At 33.3% G+C, this 22001-nt stretch overlaps 1 protein-coding gene across 1 annotated transcript; it reads left to right on the top strand.

The window, feature by feature from the left end:
* The first annotated feature begins 4376 nt into the window (after nucleotides 1–4376).
* LOC149793968 (uncharacterized) lies at nucleotides 4377–20992 on the top strand. Its single transcript, XM_089967902.1, has 7 exons — nucleotides 4377–4723; nucleotides 7996–8319; nucleotides 11101–11415; nucleotides 12183–12769; nucleotides 14554–14649; nucleotides 19379–19506; nucleotides 20770–20992. Exons 1-4 carry the CDS (start codon nucleotides 4663–4665, stop codon nucleotides 12260–12262), a joined length of 780 nt encoding a protein of 259 aa, XP_089824028.1. The 5' UTR covers nucleotides 4377–4662; the 3' UTR covers nucleotides 12263–12769; nucleotides 14554–14649; nucleotides 19379–19506; nucleotides 20770–20992.
* Nucleotides 20993–22001: the final 1009 nt, after the last annotated feature.

Below are 22001 nucleotides of genomic sequence, written 5' to 3'. Positions count from 1 at the left end.
GGAGTGTGACACCAGGCATCCACATAGTCTGCGAAAATGTCTTTGGGAGTCTTGTCGCCTTTGTAGTACTGTTCTGTCACGGTAAAGTGGTAAATTTCCTACACTTCTAACAATTGATATCCCAGGTCCAGAGATTTGAATAATTCCACGCTGACCCACGATCCTCACAAGGCGCGTTCTTCATGGGTGTGCTGACAAGGTTTGTCTTAGTTGCACCTTTCGGCACAAGTACGGCACAACAGAAAAATTCAGTATTTTTCTGGAAATAGTAAGGTAAAATGGAATGATCAAGTCCGTGGGAGGCAAGACTTTACATTAATCAGTCCTTCGTATTGTCGATTCAGCTATTCCATCAGCTACTGTGATTGCTTTGCGGCAAAGTGACGATCTTTGCAAACGTAAGGAGACAGCGAACACACGTCCAAGTATTTGATTTCTTCTCCGTTCTCCTCGTCGGCGTGGTACAACAAAGAGGTGGCATTCGTCCGTCTTCGTGCAAACTGTTCCACGGGTTCTGAGGGTCTACCAGTATGTATCTTTCCACTCGGAATCGATTTTCAAACGGTGATCGTGCTCGTGTTCCCAAATTTCCACCGCTTGATATCCTTGCTATTCTAACTTCAAGCGCCGCTAACAAGTAGCCTGATACAAGTCTTCCATGGTACGTTGTAAAAACTGATTTGTATTGTCACGTTGAGGGTAGCACATGGAACATCCGTGAAATAAGCAACCGTTAAATTCGTACACAATCTGGTTGTTTTCTAAATCTCAGACATCCACCGAATGTGTTCATCTGGTTTTTATCACCTGCTTCGTTTCGGGCATGTTGGATTCATTTGTCTTCTTTATTGCACAAGTAATGTAGCCACCGTAGATCTTTGACCAAGTATTGACTTTTGACAAAGTTTGTCGTCTGAAGGCGAATGACAGTCAGGGTGATTTCGGGGATGAATCTAAGGAGCACGCTTTGGCAATGGTGCAGGCTTCTTTCAAAGGATCAATCTCTCGAATGTGGTAGTATTTTTCAGCCGTTACTAGGGATGAACTAAGTTTTGTATAGAAACTCTGGGTGAGGATTCTTCTTCAATAATATCAGCTTCAAAATCAGTGGAATGGATTTTGGCCAAAATTTCAGATACGGTGCGAGGCGAAAGGTCACGTATCTGTCTCTACTTTCTTCTTCTCCCTTCTCCAAGAAATGATGCGATGGTTTCATCAGAAAGTGAAAAATGACTACATTTGATCGTCATGATCTGCTATATCAATAAAAGACCTGCGCCTAACCTATGTAAAGTATTCATTCTCACCAGAATGATGGAAGAGCCAGCACAGATCGAACTTCTGATCAGAGCTTCTCGAGGTGTCATACATAGGTTTTCTTCAGAGACGCCGAGGAACTACTCCCCCTCCTGTGTGTATTGTATTTAATGTTGAACTTGAAATTATTTCAACAGAATCATACAAGTCACAAAGTATGGCAGCTGTGATTGAGAATCATATCCCACATGATCTTGAAATCAAGCGACACAAGATCACAACGGAAACCACTAGTGATACAAGGTACCAGTGGAAACCAGTAATTTGGGAATCCCAGTGAAGCTTGATAATACAGTGATACTTGTCTTGATAAAGGCCTGATAATCCAATCACATAATAAATCTATATTCGTTTAATTTAGAAGGCATACAAACTGCACCCTATTACATTTCTCATCAATTCACATCTAATATTTACAAAAAGAATATCCTGTGAAACATATGACGTAATACGGTAGTTTTGGTAAGAGATGAAACCAGGGCAATATATATGTCAAAACGGCGGCCTAATGATTATTATCGATTTGGCATTGTATACGATTAACTATTTAACGCAAGGCATAATTGTGTTTCTAATGAGAAGTAGCTGATTGAAATAACAAATTCCTTGTAATATCTTGATGGAAATATGATCCTTGCTTAACTAGTAATTTACTGCCTGTGTATGTAGGTATATATGTGTGTCCCGTCATAGACGCAACCAGGCAAGACTTATATCTACAAATAAATTTGCGCAAATCTTTCGCATTTGTCTCAGTGTCAATGTGATTCACATTTTACAATGTTAATCAAGATATGTTTCAAGTTTTCTTTTTAACTTGATGAACTTTCTCAGGATTGTCAAGTATAGGCGGGAATAGGGTAGTATGCGTTGTTTCATTTACCAAACAAAAACACATCGAACGTTTAAGAAGCCTTCCCCTTAAACAAACTTGAAAGACACACTTCTAACTGATGACTACCGCATTCCTCTTTTAATTCATTTTCTGTTTCTTCGGTATAAAAAAAAACACAACTTCAAGCTTAACAACAATGGTTACGTCAGTTTAATATCTACTGCAAATTTCACCTATGATTACTCAACCTCTGATGTATAAAACGGTAACTAGTGAACGAAAAATTTAAATTGGTGAGTGTTGTTAATTCTGCTAAAGCTCTCTATGAGAAAAAAGTAAATTACTTTATTTGTTTTGTGGGTTTAACGCCATTTTTCAGCACATAGTGAATGAAGAACCAACGAAGAAGCACAGTGAAGAACCATCGACCCACGGGAAGATACTGGCAAACTTTCGCGCATGCACACGTTGGCAGAGCAAGAGATTCGATCCCATGCAGACAGAAGTAAGATTAATTTACTTGGAAAGCCGTGGTCCCAATACAAATAAAAGGAATAGTATGTGAAAAAGATGCAAATACATAAATAGATGGAACGAAAAGAAATAAATGTATGGTAGTAATGTTCCATTTAATTTATATAAAACGTAATACTTTGTCATTTTCTCTTGTTCTGTCTTTCTTGTCCTTTGTTTGCTTTGGTGTAGGAGTTAAGTTTGAGGGTTGAAGAGACGTGGTTACGGGGACAGCAACATAGTTAGTTTCTATTGTTTTATTATATAAATCAATGTGGTCTTCCTACCAAAACAGCTGATTTGGTGATAAATATTCTATTTAATTTGTTGCATTCTTTAATGTAGATTTTCTTCTGTAATTGTTTCAGTATACTGGAACACGTGACTTGGTAAATGCATTATTGTTCAGTGACATTGTGCATTAATTGTGTTCTGTAACAATATACTTTATGAAGATTGTAATCGACTGATTTGCATTTTCATTTCCTACTGCTAAGTATTAATTACAAATTGTCCCATCACTCACTGCCAGCAGCTTAACAGCTTTGGTTATGTCCTTTCCATATCTTCCTTTTGATGAGTACGTGTGAATGATGGTCAATATGTATGTTCGTCCACGTGTTCGCCTTGAAACACTTAGCACGATTGTACAAATACTTAATTTAGTATATATGTTTCTATTTCTTGATAAACTAACTATATTTTCATGACACCAGCATTATATTTTATAAGTTTTCAGATATTTTGGACTTTTATCCTTTTGGTTGCTCTCGAAGTGCACATGATTTACCAAAACTATTGTATCTTTCATTTGTATCTTTAAAACATAACTTTCGTAGTTTCATAATGTTCACATACATCTCCATGAAGTAAATAATACTGTTATAAATAACTTAAAACTTCTATTTATATTTATATCTCAGAAATTCTTCAAGAATATATCAGTCCTCGATAATCTGCATAGGAAAGAAATTTGGTGTCGTATATACCATATAATTACAGTAAACATAACTTAAAAAGCCAGTAAATACTTGTCTGAAAGTAGGCTTCTTCAAGATTGACAAAGGAAATAAAACATATATATATATATATATATATATATATATATATATATATATATATATATATATATATATATATATATATATATATATATATATATATATATATATATATATATATATATATATATATATATATATATATATATATATATATATATATATATATATATATATATATATATATATATATATATATATATATATATATGAGGTTATTTTTAGTTTCACGCGTTATAAATTATGGAACAAAAATGAACACATATAGGAACTGCGTTATCAATTTTACTTGCCAGTTGTTTCAGTGGAATGTATTATCTAATTAATTATATATTTATTTATTTTCGGACAAGTCATAATTGATTACAAAGATATATCCACGGATTGATTTTTGGAAAATTTAATGAAGTTAACTCATATGATCTGTAGCATTACAACAGTAAACAGTGAACAGTAACTAAATCATATTCTCCTAATTAAAGTGGGTTATATATTTCAATTTCTATCCAATGATGTCATACTTTTTCCAGCAGTTCTCTTTTGTTCTGTTCCACACTTTTTGTCCTGGACGCTTTGTTGCCTCCCCTACGGAAACGTCTTAATCATCGCTCCTTCCTCAGATTTTCATTTTGAATGTTCTGGTGTGTTGATGTATGGTATTCGTCTCTCGTTTCGTTTTTAATTGTCTCCAGTTCCTCAGAAACGGATTTATCGACATAATTGTCTGATATCATTTCCTTAACATCGGAATTTTTGTATATTTGTGCAATCTTTGATGCTCGGGAGAAACTAGGTTTGTGTGTCTCGGTGTTAATTAGGCATGTGGACTGTCTAAATCTCAAAACTTTGCAATACAAAAAGAGACAGACCTCTGTGAATCTGCAACACAATTTTATACTTTGAAGTCTTTGGGGAGCCACAGCTGTTTACATAATAATGGAAACTGTAATCACGATGTGTGTTTTTCTGGTGATCTTTGAAATAGGTCAAACAAGTGGTAAGTCAATGTTCTAATGTTTAACGAAACTATTAAATTTACAAGATATAGAGAAGACATCGCTATTACTGCTGCATTAAACCTTGACGGTATGGAATGACCTAAACCTTAAATGGAAATTATCGTATAGAGTTTAGCTGGTTATTTACTATAAATAAGGTGACTGACTATAGTTTATTGTCAGTCTCTTGGCTTGAACATAATCCTACAAAAATTGACATAAAAATGACAAATATGGTCACTATTCATTAAAAACATATTTGAACGTTGTGCAACTTGAAACAAATAGGGTTCACGAATTATTGTGTATGTTGTAATTAGTATACTATTATAGTCTCTACAAGAAGTATCGACTGATTTTTGCATTCCTGCAAATAAAGTGTATATTTTGATGTACAAACACGTATCCAATGCAAATAGAGTTTTGTATGATCAGAGCCAACTTATATTTATTTCACCTATTCAAGGAAAAACTAATTTATTATTTATTTATTTATTTCATAAATTTCTTTTTATCTGCATGACGATTCGACAGATTTGAGGTAGGTATGGAACTACGGTATCTCCTATGCAAATTCAGACGTTTTGATTGCATTTCAAAGTTAATTATTGTATATTTCGACGAGAAAATGTATTTAATCCATGCACTAGATAATTTTATATCTGTCTTTGAAAGCAATCAGCTTTTGTAAGCAAATTAAGCTTTATTAGGACAGGAAGAAATGCACCCGTCATTATGCAGTTTGTTTTCTCTCATATATTATTGTACACAACTGACTAGTTATAGGTTGAATATGACATCATGAAGTATTGCATGGATAGTTTTCAATAAATCCTTAAAGGGTTAGGAAATTAGGAAAGTGTATTGTTACTAGTCTATTCTCTTAAAAAAGAGTGAAAAGCAACCAGCTTTGTCAAATTCAACAGATAATATTTTTCCCTTGAATACAAAGTGAAAATTAAAACACTTACATAATTCAATCCCAAAGTAATCCTGGAATTACAGACGCAAGTAGTAATAATTTAAAGTTCTGAAGAAACTTTAATAGAATTCCAAATTAATTCCATGTTTGAATTCACTATAAATATCAGTGAATGTCTCTGTCCAAAGATCTTATTTTTCATGAGCACCCTCTCTTTCCAGTGTGCATTCGCTTGAACAAATTGAAGAAATAAATTCCACCCCAAATGAAGTACTGGACACAACAATATTACAAATTGATTCTGCTAGATCTTAAGCACGAATGGATACACTTTCCAGTGACAAGATCATATAGTCCTCTAAAAGACCTCAGGTCAAGTAGAAAATAAAATTGATTTTGGACAAAGTTATGTCCAACATACAATGTTACCATACAATACAATAGAATGAAATTAAAAACATTCAAAACAAAATAACTAATTACAACGCAAATTAAATATACATAAAAGTATTACGATTTATTAGTGCTATGAAGTTGGAAAACGATGTCGTGGTTTGTTGATGTTTAGGGTCGGGATTCGTGGTTGTTTTCTGTTTCTTATGAATTTATTATTTTTCTCAGATCGGTTCCTTGCGGATAGCAGACCACGTCTTGATTCCAAATTTGTTACACATAATTTGACATGTTTTCCGTAAAATGAATAGCATTTTAATTGAATCCACTATTATTATTATTATTAGTAGTAGTAGTAGTAGTAGTAGTAGTAGTAGTAGTAGTAGTAGTAGTAGTAGTAGTAGTAGTAGTAGTAGTATTCCTGCATAGAAAGACTGAATAATAATAAATAGAAGTAGTAGTAATCGTAATAAATTTTTAAAATTTCTCTTTGGACAGAACGGTTGAATGGAAATAAAATGTTAGAACTGTTTGATATTGTTTATTTCCATTTTCGGTTGGTGTTAAGTTTTCCTGTTCTCTGAGGTTTTCAGTAAATTTAAAGAAATTACTGAATCACTCCAGACCTTATTGTGACAAAAGGGTAGGATCTGGAATAGTAACTAGTAACCTAGCCATACAATAAAGTAATAACTAAGCACCAAACACTATAACCAAGTAAGAACTAAACATCTAGATTATAACCAGATAATAACCTGACATCTAGCCTAATAATCAGGTAATACCGTGACACCTAACCTCATAACCAGGTAATACCCTGACAACTAGTCTAATAACCACCTAATACCCAGACATCTAACCTTATAATCACGTTTTTAGTTATTTTCTAAACATTAACGTAGACTGCATAAACATTATGTAATTTTAAATAATCTTGGCATGATAAGGTTCCAGCTTAGAGGGCAGTGATGACTACAGTAATATCAGGAATATACATAAAAACTCGTTAAATAAATTATTGTCAGTGTGTTTATTTTTCAACTGTTTTTGATACTATTTGTACTTGTGATGGACAAAAGGTTTAAATGTCATAATACGTTCACAACACTGATGTAGACACTTAAGAAGTACGTTCCTTACAACTAAAACATGATATTCTCTAAATGACAACCAGAGTTAGATGTGATTTTGGAAGTAAATGTCCTTTCGAACAAGGAAGTCTTATAGGGCACTTTCTCTTTTTTTAATTTACTTAATATGAAGCAACCAAACAAAATCAATTATCTTTTGAACACACTCACTTTCTATTCAGATACCACGTTTACCAGAATAATCAACCCAAAGCTAATGTCAATTTTACTCTCACATATCAGTAATTACCTGAAATTCAAATACATTTCAAAGGATTCATCAAACCTTAAGTGAATCAGGAATTCCGTGAAGTTGTTAAATATGTAGTAATTTCCTGGTACCTAGGCTTCACTCATTAGCGATAACATGCGTATGAATTAATATATATATATATATATATATATATATATATATATATATATATATATATATATATATATATATATATATATATATATATATATATATATATATATATATTGGTGATTTGTGCAAATAAATAATCATGATTGTGTAACATGTCTGAACGATACCCAACTAGAAGTTTGAAAGAACAGCAAACATTTATATAGGATACGTGCAAATAAAATCACCCATATACATTACAGAAATAATGTTTGTACATCGATGACATTTCTAATAGTTATGAATGTATGTATCAGTGGATTGATGGATCTGTCATTATAAAGATAGATGAATCGATACAACTGAGCGATTACATATGCGCATATGTGTACAATTTAGATTACTTCGATTTTCAAGAAATGTAGTGGAATACCATCTTCACGTTTTGAGTTTATTTTACAGAAGTATTATTTATTCCAGCCACTTCAAAACCGGGGATATACAATCATGGAGATAATGCAACTGTGATCATCGAAAATCTTGCAACGGATGGAAGCAAGAGTTTGGATATATATTTCCATGGATTTACAAATAAGCTACATTACACTCATGTGATGCTCTATGTCCCAAATACGACCAATGATAAACACATTAGTAGAAATTACACTGGCAGAATAAACAGTATAAAAATGGACAGTGGCAATCTCAGTTTTCTCTTATTAAATGTAAAGTTTATGGACAGTGGAAATTACACAGCTTTCGAAGGCTCCTCGGAGAAAGGAAAACGAAGTATTCTTGTCATACGTATGTATTATCTTCAACGTATTTAATACTGATAAAATTATTGAATCAAGACTCTTGTATGCAAGTACAAATACTGCATGTATGTTTTCAAGCGTTCTTGGTTTAGAAGACGTTAGGATAAATACAGCCCCATCTCAATAAATTGTCAGTCTGCCTTGACATCTTTTAATTAACAACTCATTAACTAATCACTATAGCTTCCAGATCATATCTGTAATTTGTGTAATACAGATTTTTGCTTGAGGCTTGTTTCATATAGATATGCTTAATATGGTAATAATTTAGGAGAGTTGTCGCTATGGTAACATTATCGTCTTGATCAAATTTTCCATTTTAATCAGTGGAGTTTTCAAACGCACAGTCATCGCATGACGACACAATATATATATACATACATATATATATACATACCGAATTCGAGCGATTGACAAAACTAAAATACAGCAATTCTTACCATTTGAAAAGATGCAATGGTCACCAGAATATTCGGTTCAAAATAATATTAATTTTGAACATAGAGGATACCACACCTCTGTTTTCCTGTCCCGCGATCTGTCGGCCTATTCTGCGCATAGCTTTGAAAAGAAGTAATGTTTATCCATATGGCTACAGAAATGAAATATATTACTTTGGACTGTTTCTGTCAACAGTTCATACGCGCATAATTGGCCGAAATATATATAAATCCGGTTTCGCTTTAATGCTTCATCAGACTGAATTCAAACTTGATTCAATATCACTGATTACGCTGATTTTGAAATGGAACATCTGCTAAAAGAAACATATTGGATTCACCGTATTAATACGGTATATCTAAAAGGTCTAAATTCAAAAACAATATATGACAGTCATTTTATCAAAAATTCGTTTCTTCTTTTTCGGGATTATGTCTAATGTTTACAATTAGATAAGAATATTCTAATATCCTTCTACTTTGCAGGAAAACTTAATTGGTAAAAGTATAATATAATATCATAAAAATAAATATACTAATTTTTTAAAAATAGAAGTGCATCTCTAAATTAATTCCCAATAATTGTAATTAATTATTTATAAAATACTTGATAGTAAGCGTTATGCGCACCATAATTTTTTTTATATACTTTGAGTTCTGGTAAACAATATAATATTTGTCAAAAATATATCAAGAAATTTGTTTTTAAATTAATTTTTTATAAGTGTACATTATACATAATACAAAACAGTTTATCTCGTTATATATATATATATATATATATATATATATATATATATATATATATATATATATATATATATATATATATATATATATATATATATATATATATATATATATATATATATATATATATATATATATATATATATGTATATATATGTATATATATATATATATATATATATATATATATATATATATATATATATATATATATATATATATATATATATATATATATATATATATATATATATATATATATATATATATATATATATATATATATATATATATATATATATATATATATATATATATATATATATATATATATATATTACGGCCCCGGAGTTATCACAGGGGAGACGGCAGATTTTCATTGGGATAGGGTACATTAATATGTAATAAAATCGCGTGGGATTTACTTTGCCAGAGCGTGTAACGAGATAAAGCTCAAGTTTAAAACTCGACAATTGTTTTCAAAGATCAAATTTACAAATTGTCTCAGTCTCATTGTGTATCCAGACATGTCAGTTTGGAACTGTGCTGTCCATAGAGCATTTCAGGATAAGCCGTAATATTATTGGACCTTAAAGTCACAATTCATTTTCTTCGTTTCTTCCTGGATATACTGTTTTCTTTCTGAAAAGGGTTGTCAGCGATGTTAGTGTAAACTGTAAGGTATATTTTTGTTCATTCCCTTGATGCAAGAGTCGCATCTTTTTAAAATAATTTTACCGAAAGCAAACCCAGCATATATTTCATTCACGTGAAAGTTTTCGATGTTATGGTTATACAATCCCCTTTTTATAACCCTTACGGCAGGGACTTATTACTGGTTCCGTGGAGTGCTCAACTCAAACTAAATGTGACGCCAATCCCGAATATGTGAACTGCCTGCAAGATAATACTAACCGTTTACAACTGGAACGACAAAATACGGCAATATTGCCTAACCAGCACATGATGGTATCCATTTAACAGCTGGACGACTGAATCAGGCACGTGTAACTGTCTGGCTAATGATGATATCCGTTTGCAGCTGCGTCTACTGAATCTGCCCAGGTTAAGAGAAAAAACGGATGCTGATTCGAGCTGAGACGATTCGGTTCAGCAAAGTAAACTCCCATGAGGAGTATGGTACCTACAGTTGGGATGAGAGGACACAGCATAGCTATTGGCCCGTCTGATGCTGGTATCCATCTACGGCTGGGATGACATTACACAGAAAAGCTAACTACCAAGCAGAGTCGACCTAATCCCAACGGATGATATTACTAGTTTACAGCTGGGAAGACTGACCATGCCTAAAACGCAAACATTAGTGGTTAGGGCGAAAATGAAAACCATAACTACCAACAGACCATGTTGCTTCTGCAACCTCGGAAATCCTGGATGGTTTTATCAATTCTGGTTACAAAAACCTAAATTAAAGAAAATTAAATTTATTGTCGAAATAATGAGGACAGATTTATGAACTGATATTCTGCGACTATTTTTTACTTAATACTATCACTGAAGTTTGGTTTTGATTTCCTTATCATAACTCCATTTTATTTCATTCCTTCCTTTTCTAGGTCACATATTAACTGGACAAGTTAATAAACCGATGATCCTGCCTTTCATGTGTAATAACACCAACACGTCTTCAATTAAAGTTAGCAGGAGTCATGACTTCTATTACGCTACTTATATAATCTATAATGTGGGAAGTAAAAGTTGTACATACACCAATGTGTCGAAGGACTATATGGATCGCCTTGACAGCTGTGTGTTAAATGATACGAACTTTATTTTCACCTTAAGAGAACTAACATGGTCAGACAAGGGCGCCTATACTGCTTGGGATGACCATGGGTTCCTTTTAGAGTCCATATTTCTTGGCATTCAAGGTAAATATTTCCTGTTAATTAACTGAAGCACGCATAATCTGATTAAACATTTTAGCCGTTACTGACTTTATAAAATTAATCTTGCAATGGAATAGTATTATTTTTTTAATAATTTTTAAAATAGTTGAATGTCATTACATACCTACACGGTTATATTATGAGCATAAATTTACATCGTTATAGAATATGAAAATTATAAATTTCTCTGGCTAAGAATGATTCAATAAATTGGACTTAATCCTGCTTTCATGACATATAGGGCACATGGATTCCCCAAAATATGACGTCATTTTTTAGTATAGATTAAGCTACATCTGGGAGTTGGACAGGATGCGAGTAAGGAGATGGTATATTTATGTGAGCACATTGCACACCATAACTCTGGTTTGTTTTATTATTTTCGCTGTTAGTGTACATAAGGTTATTATTTGTATGCAGTATTCTGTATTTCCATTAATCACGCATTTATGCAATATGGAGATGTTATATAGTTTTAATTTACATGCAACTATAACAAATGGTCGTTAATCCTTCCATTCTAAAAGACATACTGCCATAAAGGACTTTTCGTGTAATACATTATTCCTTTTATAGTACGAGAGTACATACAAATGGATATTCAATGTGCTGTTAAATTTAATCACTGAGATAATAACAACAGTTTTCTGCATGCAATTAAATGTGATGACCTGAGATAGGATCGACCAGGAGGGAATCATCTGAATCTTACACGACAATTCGATTCATTTTTGTTTCATTTTCTTTAGAAGACAGCAACATGTCAAGTACGCAAGGTGCATATAGCCCTGAGTCCTCAAGCCCTAAGGAAGATAAAGTTGAGAACTAATAGACAAAATATAAATAAAGGAGCTGAATGATTGTTTGCATCTCTGCATTTAAGATAAATAAAGAAATAAATAAAAGTTTATGTCAAATATATCGTTTATTATTTTCTTCTTTCTTATTTTCAAACATGATAATGTACCTCCAAATCCAGTGACATAGTGTGTTTTGTATTATATGTAATGGAATTAAATGAGTATGTTTCATATCTCCAAATAGCACATATAGTATATCATACACTGCCATTATAGCGTGTAGTTTAATACGTTCATGACTTATATATATAAACAAATTTAGCTGCACTACCCAAAACAAAATCAGTAAATATTTGCTTATACTACGAATCATTTGAATTTTCTCTCTCTCTGTCTCTCGCTCTCGGTCATTAAACCTTTAACCCCAAACGACGGACTGCAATAAATGATGCATCCTGCCTTACTATTCATTTCTTTTTATTTTTCTTTAAAAGACAGCAGCATATCAAGTACGCAAAGTCCTAAGGAAGAAAATGGTAAGAACTGATAAATAAAGAAAAATGAAGGAGCTAAATGATTCCCCCAGCTATGAATTTGAAATAAATAAATAAAGAAGGAAAGAAATAGTAATTTGTATTAAATATACCGTTTCAGTATTGTTTCCTTTTTTATTTTCAAAGACAATAATTATCGATACCTCCAGTATTTGTTTTCTATTATTTATAATATAATTAAATTAACATATTTTATATATCCAGTGAGTACTTCTGTCAAGAAATACACTGCCATTTTTTTTTCGGACCAGATTTTCATTCGTTGGCATTTCCATGCATCGTATATATAGACAAGTTGAGCTGCATCACCCAAAAAAGTATCGGTAAATACTTATATTAGTAATACTTTTGATTCTATCAAGTTCTCTATCTCCCTATGTCCCTATCCATCTGTCTGTACGTTTCTAATATGCAGAAAGGTACGTCAGTCAGTCGTTATATTATAAAATAGTAGCCTCAGCAGCATCAAACCCTTACGCCCATTGGTCGTTGGCGCACCACAGGTGACTTTATAACCAATTATCTCGATCTTTCCCTGTCCTCTACTGCCATCTGAGAATTTCTAAATCCCATGCCTGTGAACACCATAATGTTATCTCCCAACCTCTTTTCTGTCTCCCTCTTCTTTTGCACCCTCACACTGTGTCTTGCAAGATTGCTTTTCCAGTCCAGATGATCCTGAGACATAACCGTGCCACTTCAGTTTATACTTTTTTACAGCGGTCAAGAGGTCATTACAGGACCCGATCAAGTTGTAGACTTCAGTGGTTACATTGTCAATGCATGAGATGCCCACGATTGTGCGGTAGAATCTCATACGAAGGTTTGAATCATTCTTTCTAGATCTGACGTGAGCGTCCATATTTCACAAGCGTACAGAGAGACTGATATGACAGTCGAGCGAATCAGCCTGGTTTTGGAACCAAAAGCAATGTTGGTATCTTTTCTTATTGGGCTCAGCTTTGTTAGTGATGTTGTTTTCTGGGCAATCCTGCAAAGTAGTTCTGGTTTGGAGCCCTCATCTCTGATAACTGATCCCATGTACTTGAAGCTTGTGACCCTTTCCAGCTTCTGTCCACTGACCTTTGTTTCTGCACTGATGAGGTTAGTGTTGTTTGTCATCAGTTTGGTTTCTTCTACGCTAATCTCCATACCGTATGATGCGGAAGTTGTGTCGAGGCGCTCAACCAAGTCAGTTCTTTATCATCTCCTGGTAAACCATCAATATCACCTGTGAAGCCAAGGTTGGTGATTGTTCATCTTCCGATGCTGACAGTGCCCTTGTGGATATGCAAAAAAGCCATTCTCCATGAATCTTTCCAGGAAAATGATGCAGAAGATGTTGACGATTGTAGGTAACAGTATACATCCCGGTCGGACTCCAAGTGTTGTTCGAAACCAATCTCCTCTGCTGCCAATGATGAGGACAGCACCTAACATTTTCTCATAGAGGTGTTCAACAACCTGCATCGGGTTTGAGCTGACATGGTGCTTCCTCATAGCTGCCCATAAGACCTCATTCTTCAAATCTATAAAGACTTTGTATATTTTCAGGTATTTCTCGCAAAAGACTATGTTATTGAAGATTTATTCTGTTTAGTCCCGTCCTCCTAGGAAGCCTTCCTGCCCTTCAGCAATAATTTTCTCTCCCTGAGGCTTTTGTCTGTGGAAAAAATTATCTTCACCATGACCTTGCTAGGGTGACTATGCCAACAATATTCCTATATACCTTTCATCAATTACAGAACACATTTATTCCCTTGCAGGGATGGCAATATGGTTTATAATCTCTACAGCGGTAGTCGTACTTGTGGTCACTTGCCTGGCATTCATTGGTGGGTGGAAATTTCAACAATGGAAAGGTAGTATCAAATGTTGGCTATGTGTCCAATTCAAGTGCTTTTCCATTAAGAGAAACTTAAAAAGTAAATATTCATATGAATTTCTTTTAATGCTTTTTCCTGGATAACTCATCACTTATTTTTGACAGCAGGACGAAAGTCTTTTATCCGAAAACAATATATGTGATATTCATACGAGTCAATATAGGTAATCTGGAATCAACCTATAATTGATTGATTCAGTAATTCATTGTTATTATATGCTATTTTTGTCTCCGTTAACGTTTTAGTGGCAGAATCCTGCACTATTTTATGATATTGATCACGTTCCTATTGCACTCACGTGCACGACCCGTGTGCCCGTTAGTATACTAGGAACTACTTTGTAAAAAATTATGTACACTCATGTAGTAGACGATTTACGTTTTGGTCGATTAAATTTGTTTCTGAATGAACAAAAGCAGATGTTTCGTGGACTGCCACATACCAGCTGTTATGCAATATTCCGCGTTAACCTTTTTGATAAAATGTTTCGGATTTAGGCTAGCAATAGACGCCAGACAGGTCATAAAATTGCTGGGTGCCTATAAATAACATGCAAGTGCCAAGGCATAAACGTGTATTCTTTAGCTGGTAATAAGAATTGCAAACAATATACTTCCAGTTTTCCATCCTAATTTTCCTCAAGCTGTTCTTCCTTAATTCTGCAAATCCGAATTACATGAGCCATGTCATGGGTTCTAAAGCTTGATTATACATTTCGAAATTGTACTGTCATTTCGACTGCATTCCAAGTGTAACTACATCCTCCTTACTGCATTCAAAATGAAATTAACATTATATTCCTTATCGTCTTTTGATAATTACAATTGAAAGACTTCATATTTTCCCACATTATGATTCTAAAATTCAATGACAGAACAGAAACACACTCCCAGATGTCAACGCCCTGCTCCCTCGCTGCTGAAATCAGATATCCATCATGTAGAATTGGCATAGAGATTAGTCCATAATCACAAAGAATCGTCGAATCGACAACAATACCAGATCTATTCATTCCACACCAAATGGAAAATCTGTTGCAATGAGCATTCATTCACAATATGACTCTAAATTTCAATTTTAAGTAGACCAAGACACTATTTTCTTTCGAAAGTGATGTCTAGCGCGCGATAAAGTTCAATTTTATCTGGGAAGAGTTATGTGCACAATAATAATTATATTGTTGTGTATTGATGAATCTCCGCTTGTGTATTTGGTTTGGAATACGGCAAAAATTCAACTACTTTGCTTCTTGTATTGTATTTTCAAGTATATAATTAAGCCTTAGGTAAAATAAGAAAATGAGCATAGGATAAAAAGGTTATTGCATTTGTATATGAAAATATGAACTAGTTTTGTCGGATTGATATACTTCACACCCAAGGTTGTGCAGTATAGTCCATCCCAAATCCTCGTTCATATTTTCATATACAAAATGCTGTAACCGTTACGTATCAAAGCATATCTCCAAGGAAACTGGAATAAACTGTATCATAAGTTCTTATATATAAATAATGTGTCTCAAGATTTGTAAACTCTTACATTGATTCAGCACTCTTTAAACTATTAAAACCCAAGGATGTATGCCTACCCGCAACGTATTGAGGTGAATTAAAAACTATAGAAACCTGTTTTATTTCACCTTCAGTAAAAAAAATATTAATAAAATTTTGGACAGTTTCCTTAAAGTGTTATTTCTTTTAGGCGTAATTACTTAGTAGCAGGATAGTCATCAGTGTACTCGTCGATATTTTGCAGGAAAAAGGACAAAAAAGGATGAAATAACTTGGGAAGATTAATTATAAAATATATCGGAATATATCATGGTACTTGTTGGTCCACGTACTAAACTGCCTGTTTGTCAAATTATAAGAATGATACAAAATGTAGCATTTGTGGGTTATACATTTTCTGATGGAAACAAGAACTAGTTTCATAAACCCCACCAAAAAATACATAATCGTGATTTTTATAGTTTTATACAGAAAAAGAACTACAATTATCTTAATGAGAAATGAGGAATAAAAGCATCACACATAGTTAGATAAGCTAAAATGAATGAAACAAGTAAAAGGTCACGAACATGTTATTATAAAGCATCAGGCATTCGAATATTGTCGTATGTGCAAAGGAGTATAGTAATAAAATTTATAAAGTTAAATAATTCGTTCAAAACATGAATGAACTTAAAAGGCAAATTTTATAGTTCAACGTCTAAAATAAGAAATAAAACCCTTGTATTTAAGGCTAGTAACTATAATATCACAAACGATTATCTATAACTGACATGTAACTATCACTCCATTTACCGTTATATGATTTTTCGTTTTAAAAGCTATCAGAAAATTGAGCGTTTATATTTTCTCGGAAAGTAATAACTCTTACAGCTTCCACAGCACTTTATTTTGCCACATTTTATACAGTAGATTGATTCAGCAATAGACTAGAAATGTCTTATTCTTGTCAACAACATGAAAAAATCAACTACATTATACAGTATTCATGTGAAATGCATTGAAGCGAATTCCCTTTCAGAAACACTATGCATAAGTGCATATCTACTCGCAATATATCTGCTCACTACAAACGGCATCAATTCAATTAAGCGTAAGAAAAATAGTATATCTGCATCAATAATATTTTCCTTCATATTCAAACGCAAAACGCGAGTTGGTGTTACTCAGTGGAGACTGAATATTTGATACTTTGCTCATCCAGTCAAATCTTGATTACTTAAGTAACATGCGAGTCCACCATTTAAGATGTATCTAGCTCTGTGAATTTCTGTTTTTCCTTATTCGTATCTTTAGTGGTGATGTTTAATCACACCCATGTCCTGTAAAAAGAGGAGGTAGAGAATAGACAGGTTTTTTACTGTGTGGTAGTGCACTAATACTTACGAATAGCAATCACAGTCAATGCATAACATATGCTCTTGTATTCATAACTCTTCCATAAATCAGTCACCACAGAAACAAGGTACAACACGTCACTAATGGATTATTTCAGAAAGAGACAGAGAGAGAAATTACGTTATTGATATTATGATGTATATGTTAGATATAAGAAAGGCATAATATCAACAAATAATCAAAAGAAAAATTCAGATATTCCATTTAAGAACTGCATCATGCGAACAAGAGACTTGACAACGAAAACATTGAATTAAAGGAAGCTTTTGCTGTTTTGAAGAATGTTTTGGTAACACTGGAGACAAAGGTCAGAAAACAATAAAGAAACAATAGAGACATAGACCTAATAGACAAAGACTATAAGAACCAGATAGAGACACGTGGAAAAACCTAATGAGACTATGCGCATGCATATTAAATATAGCATATGCAAATATTTCATTGCAAAGGCTCCAAATTAGCTTAAATTCCAAATTCTCACCATGACGATCAACAGTGCAAAGCGTTACTAGGAAAAAACAATGATATACAAAGGTACAGGCAACAAACAAAATAGAAGTACGGTACAAAGAAAAGATATAAGCAACTTACAATGCGGAAATAGCCAGTTTTCACCAATTCGACTACTCTTAAGATTTTCCTGAGACCGTTAGGAACACTAGATAAAAGCTAAATAAATTTGGACAACAGTTTGAAAAGGAACAAGATGGCATATTCGCAATACAGACCAGTGCACGATAATGAGGACACATAAAGGTACAATTTCAAGTGGAAATAACACTTGTTTCAGTTTAGAAATAATTCTTATCAGTGTAAGAACCTGCTGGGTGGAAATTTCGTACATGGACAAGATCAGGATTAGGAAAAATTTAGAACGAACACTGAATGCATCAACAAGTGTGATTTTATAATTATAATGTTACACCGTACAATTTCCTTGGATTTCTAGAAAATTGGGCAGATAGTGTTGATCAGTTAAGTATAGTGAGGTACAAAACATTTACCTGTGCATGACCTTGCCCAAGTAACACTATTAAGCACTCCGGTGGAATAGCATGTTTTCTTTTTAAACAATTGATTATACATTTATTAAAAGTTGACTCGTTACCTACTAAACATAACAATGTTTCGTGGCTAAAGCTTAACAGTGTAAATCTCATCATACTTTATAATGTTATATTTGGATTAATACTGTATATGCCCAAAGATTCATCTGTGATCTAGAAGGAAACGGAATGAAAACATTTATACAGAATAATCCGTTCCAGGCTAAATGTGAAAACAAAATAGGTGTAGTTAGAAACGTGTTTTGGAAAAATGCTCAAAGACTGTCAGAGAAGGCTGTACAAGACATCTTACATTTACCGATCCACATAAAACCTGTAAACTTATCACAACATTAGACGATCTTACATGAAATTAACAGCAGAAAATAAAGTTCATAATGAAGCTGTATCATAGCTTCTGCCCTTATAAATAAAGATTCTTGTCATGAGGGTACAGGTAGTACAATTGTGGATCATATGTGTCTAGAAACTAATACCGAGTTGTCTAGAAACTAATACCGAGTTTACCAGTAGTCAATACCAGTTGTAGTCAGAATTTATGTAGTGCCTCCTTAAGATGCTATTCTACATTTAGTGTTATACTAACTTCAGAGTCTGATTACATGTTATCTAACGATATGAAGCCTATCACTGAATTCACAATATTTTAAATACAAATATGACAAAAATATTAATATCTATTGCAACTGAAGACTTAGAATACGTTCCATTTTCTTTGATCGACATCAGCTCTGACACGGACCTGAAGATGGGCCCAACATTTAATACAGCTCTCCAAAGCGATGATAATGATGAAATGATATATGAGGAACCGCGTAGCAACGAGATGGAATTGACTGCATACTTAGAACCTATCTGTAATTCTTTGGAATTCTCTCTCCCTCCTCTTTCTCTCTCTCTCTCTCTCTCTCTCTCTCTCTCTCTCTCTCTCTCTCTCTCTCTCTCTCTCTCTCTCTCTCTCTCTCTCTCTCTCTCATCCTCGTATTGTATCCTTGGTTACGAAATGACATTTATACAATCAACAAATATGCTATAATTTAACTATTTATTATTATTTATTTGTTTAGTCCTTGATTGGTTTTCTATTATTTTATAATATCAACATGACCGCTACGGTGGCCTAGTATTTAGAGCGTCCGCCTCGTATGCGGGAGGTCGTGGGTTCGATCACCGACTGAGTCATACCAAAGATTTATAAAATGATAATTACAGCAGCCTCGCTTGGCGCTAAGCATTAACAGGTTAGTACTAGGACTGGTCGGCCTTGTGTCAGGATAATGTGACTGGGTGGGACATCATGCTACATGTCTGCGGCATGGTGCCCCAGTGCTTGACATCGAAGCGATATGGCTGAAAAATTGTTAAAGCTACGTTAAAAATCCAAATCACACACACACACACACACAATATCAACGTCCTTACAATTTTTATTTAAGCAAAATAATTGCCGTAATATAACCAATCAGAAGGAGCAAGAACATATTTTAATTCAATACCAGCCACAATCTTTTTCTACTAATTCGTGATTCCAAACATATAGTCAAACTGCAGATGTATTATTAGATTTTTCTTGTTATATAGGTTCTGCGTGTGTGTGTGTGTGTGTGTGTGTGTGTGTGTGTGTGTGTGTGTGTGTGACCAACGTTCTCTGTTTTGATGTAGTTTTATCAGCATACCATTAGAAGATTGCTATCAAATCATTTCTTTTAAATCTGCAGTTACAGGTACACATTAATGTCTTTCTAGATCACCCGCGGTATATGCTGGATATTCTTCATTCTTTCTTTTTTGGGTGGAGGTATTGATAGACCATGCATTTCGTAGGTTATAAATAATGAAATATCTCGAGTACTCAGAGACTATTCTTGTATAGTCTTCTATTTTTCTTTCCGATCATGGCACATATTGTCAGTGAGTTGTTTTATATATGTACGGCTTGTACTAAAACAAAATCAGAAATATAATTTAATTTAATTTTTGTGACTCGCAAATCAAGGGTTAAGTTAATAGTCATTCAAAAGTTACGCGTTTTAGTAAGCAGTAATGTCATGTTCTTTGTATACACTGAGGCATAGATTGGCTCACTGGAGTTCCTTTAATGGCGTTACTTTTCTTTTCAGCGCATCCCGTACATGTCTATGAAAAGCTTCATCCTTATGAAAATCAAGGAAATACTACATACAGTTCATTAAGACCAGAGAAAATAATCTAGGTATATAACAGATCTACAATAACATTGAACGTGGTAAACTAGAAACCATGTTCTTTATAATTATGCTTTTTTAAATTAATATTTGGGTCATACATTACATACGATATATTAAAAACTCAATTATATCCACATATTTAGCCAGTTTTTCATTCATACCATCATATTTGCATGTATATAAATATATCATACGTGTACTAATCGATGGTACCTAGACATTGAAGATCAAGATAACAGACGACACTTGGAACTTCATTATAGAACACTCTTTGTTGTATGTTTAATTGTTAATACCAGTCATCTGCATCATCATATTCGTGATCCTGTCTTACAATGTAGTTTCAAACCAGTCTGTTTCCTTTCTCATTGTTCATGCTTAGATACGCAGCTAAAGTAACTTAACTGGCATTCGATTCAATTTTAGAATTAATAAAGGAACTTAGTTATAGAATGCAACCATCAACTGAAGTACTGAATACAGTATTTGATATATAAACGGCAAAGACTCTTAGCTATTCAAATTTTTAAAATAGCCTACTAAAACTTTACGATAAGTAAATAATCCGTGAGTCAGACCTTACCAGTTTTCCAACATAGAAAGGAACCACGATTTATAACGAACTCCTGTGGACTATTGAAAATGACGGATCGTAAATACCTATAAACCTTATTCGTACTTACATATATTCAGTACTTTGCGACTTGATCAGAATAGTTTTACTGGTAATATGCGTTCATATACTCTACAATGCAGAAAAAAGTGAAAGGATGAATAACTCTATAAAGAAAATAAAAGGAATTAAAGTACCAGTAAAAAGTCTCAACTTTAACATTTTTGGACAAAACAAAATCCATGGTCTCAATACAATGTAATCTACAGATTAACTTAAAATGTAAAGCGATAACAATTTGAAGAAAAGTGAAATAAATAATTTGAATGTATTTATGCATTACAAACCCATTTAATATTTGCAAAACGCAAAGGAGGGATAAGCACAAATAAATACAACATTACAATCATTAATTATATTGAGTCAAGAAAAAGAACTCGTTTAATATGGCATATGAATATGTCTCGGTCTCTATAAACGTATTAGTGGGTTCCTAAGCCATGTCAACCTAATTATTTACACCTTCTCAGTT

The sequence above is a fragment of the Sinohyriopsis cumingii genome, chromosome 8 (genome assembly GCF_028554795.1).
Source record: "Sinohyriopsis cumingii isolate HCF-2022 chromosome 8, ASM2855479v2, whole genome shotgun sequence".
In the NCBI taxonomy this organism is placed as follows: Eukaryota; Metazoa; Mollusca; class Bivalvia; order Unionida; family Unionidae; genus Sinohyriopsis; species Sinohyriopsis cumingii.
The sequence above is the reverse complement of the archived record's forward strand: the minus strand, read 5'-3'. Positions and strand labels throughout refer to the sequence as shown.

Bases quoted from the DNA above. Each gene is read 5' to 3' on its own strand.
- LOC149793968 (XM_089967902.1), top strand. From the start codon at position 4,663: ATGGAAACTGTAATCACGATGTGTGTTTTTCTGGTGATCTTTGAAATA. The intron at 8,320-11,100 runs GTATGTATTATC...TTCCTTTTCTAG, and splicing joins ACGAAGTATTCTTGTCATAC to GTCACATATTAACTGGACAA. The intron at 11,416-12,182 runs GTAAATATTTCC...CATTTTCTTTAG, and splicing joins CATATTTCTTGGCATTCAAG to AAGACAGCAACATGTCAAGT.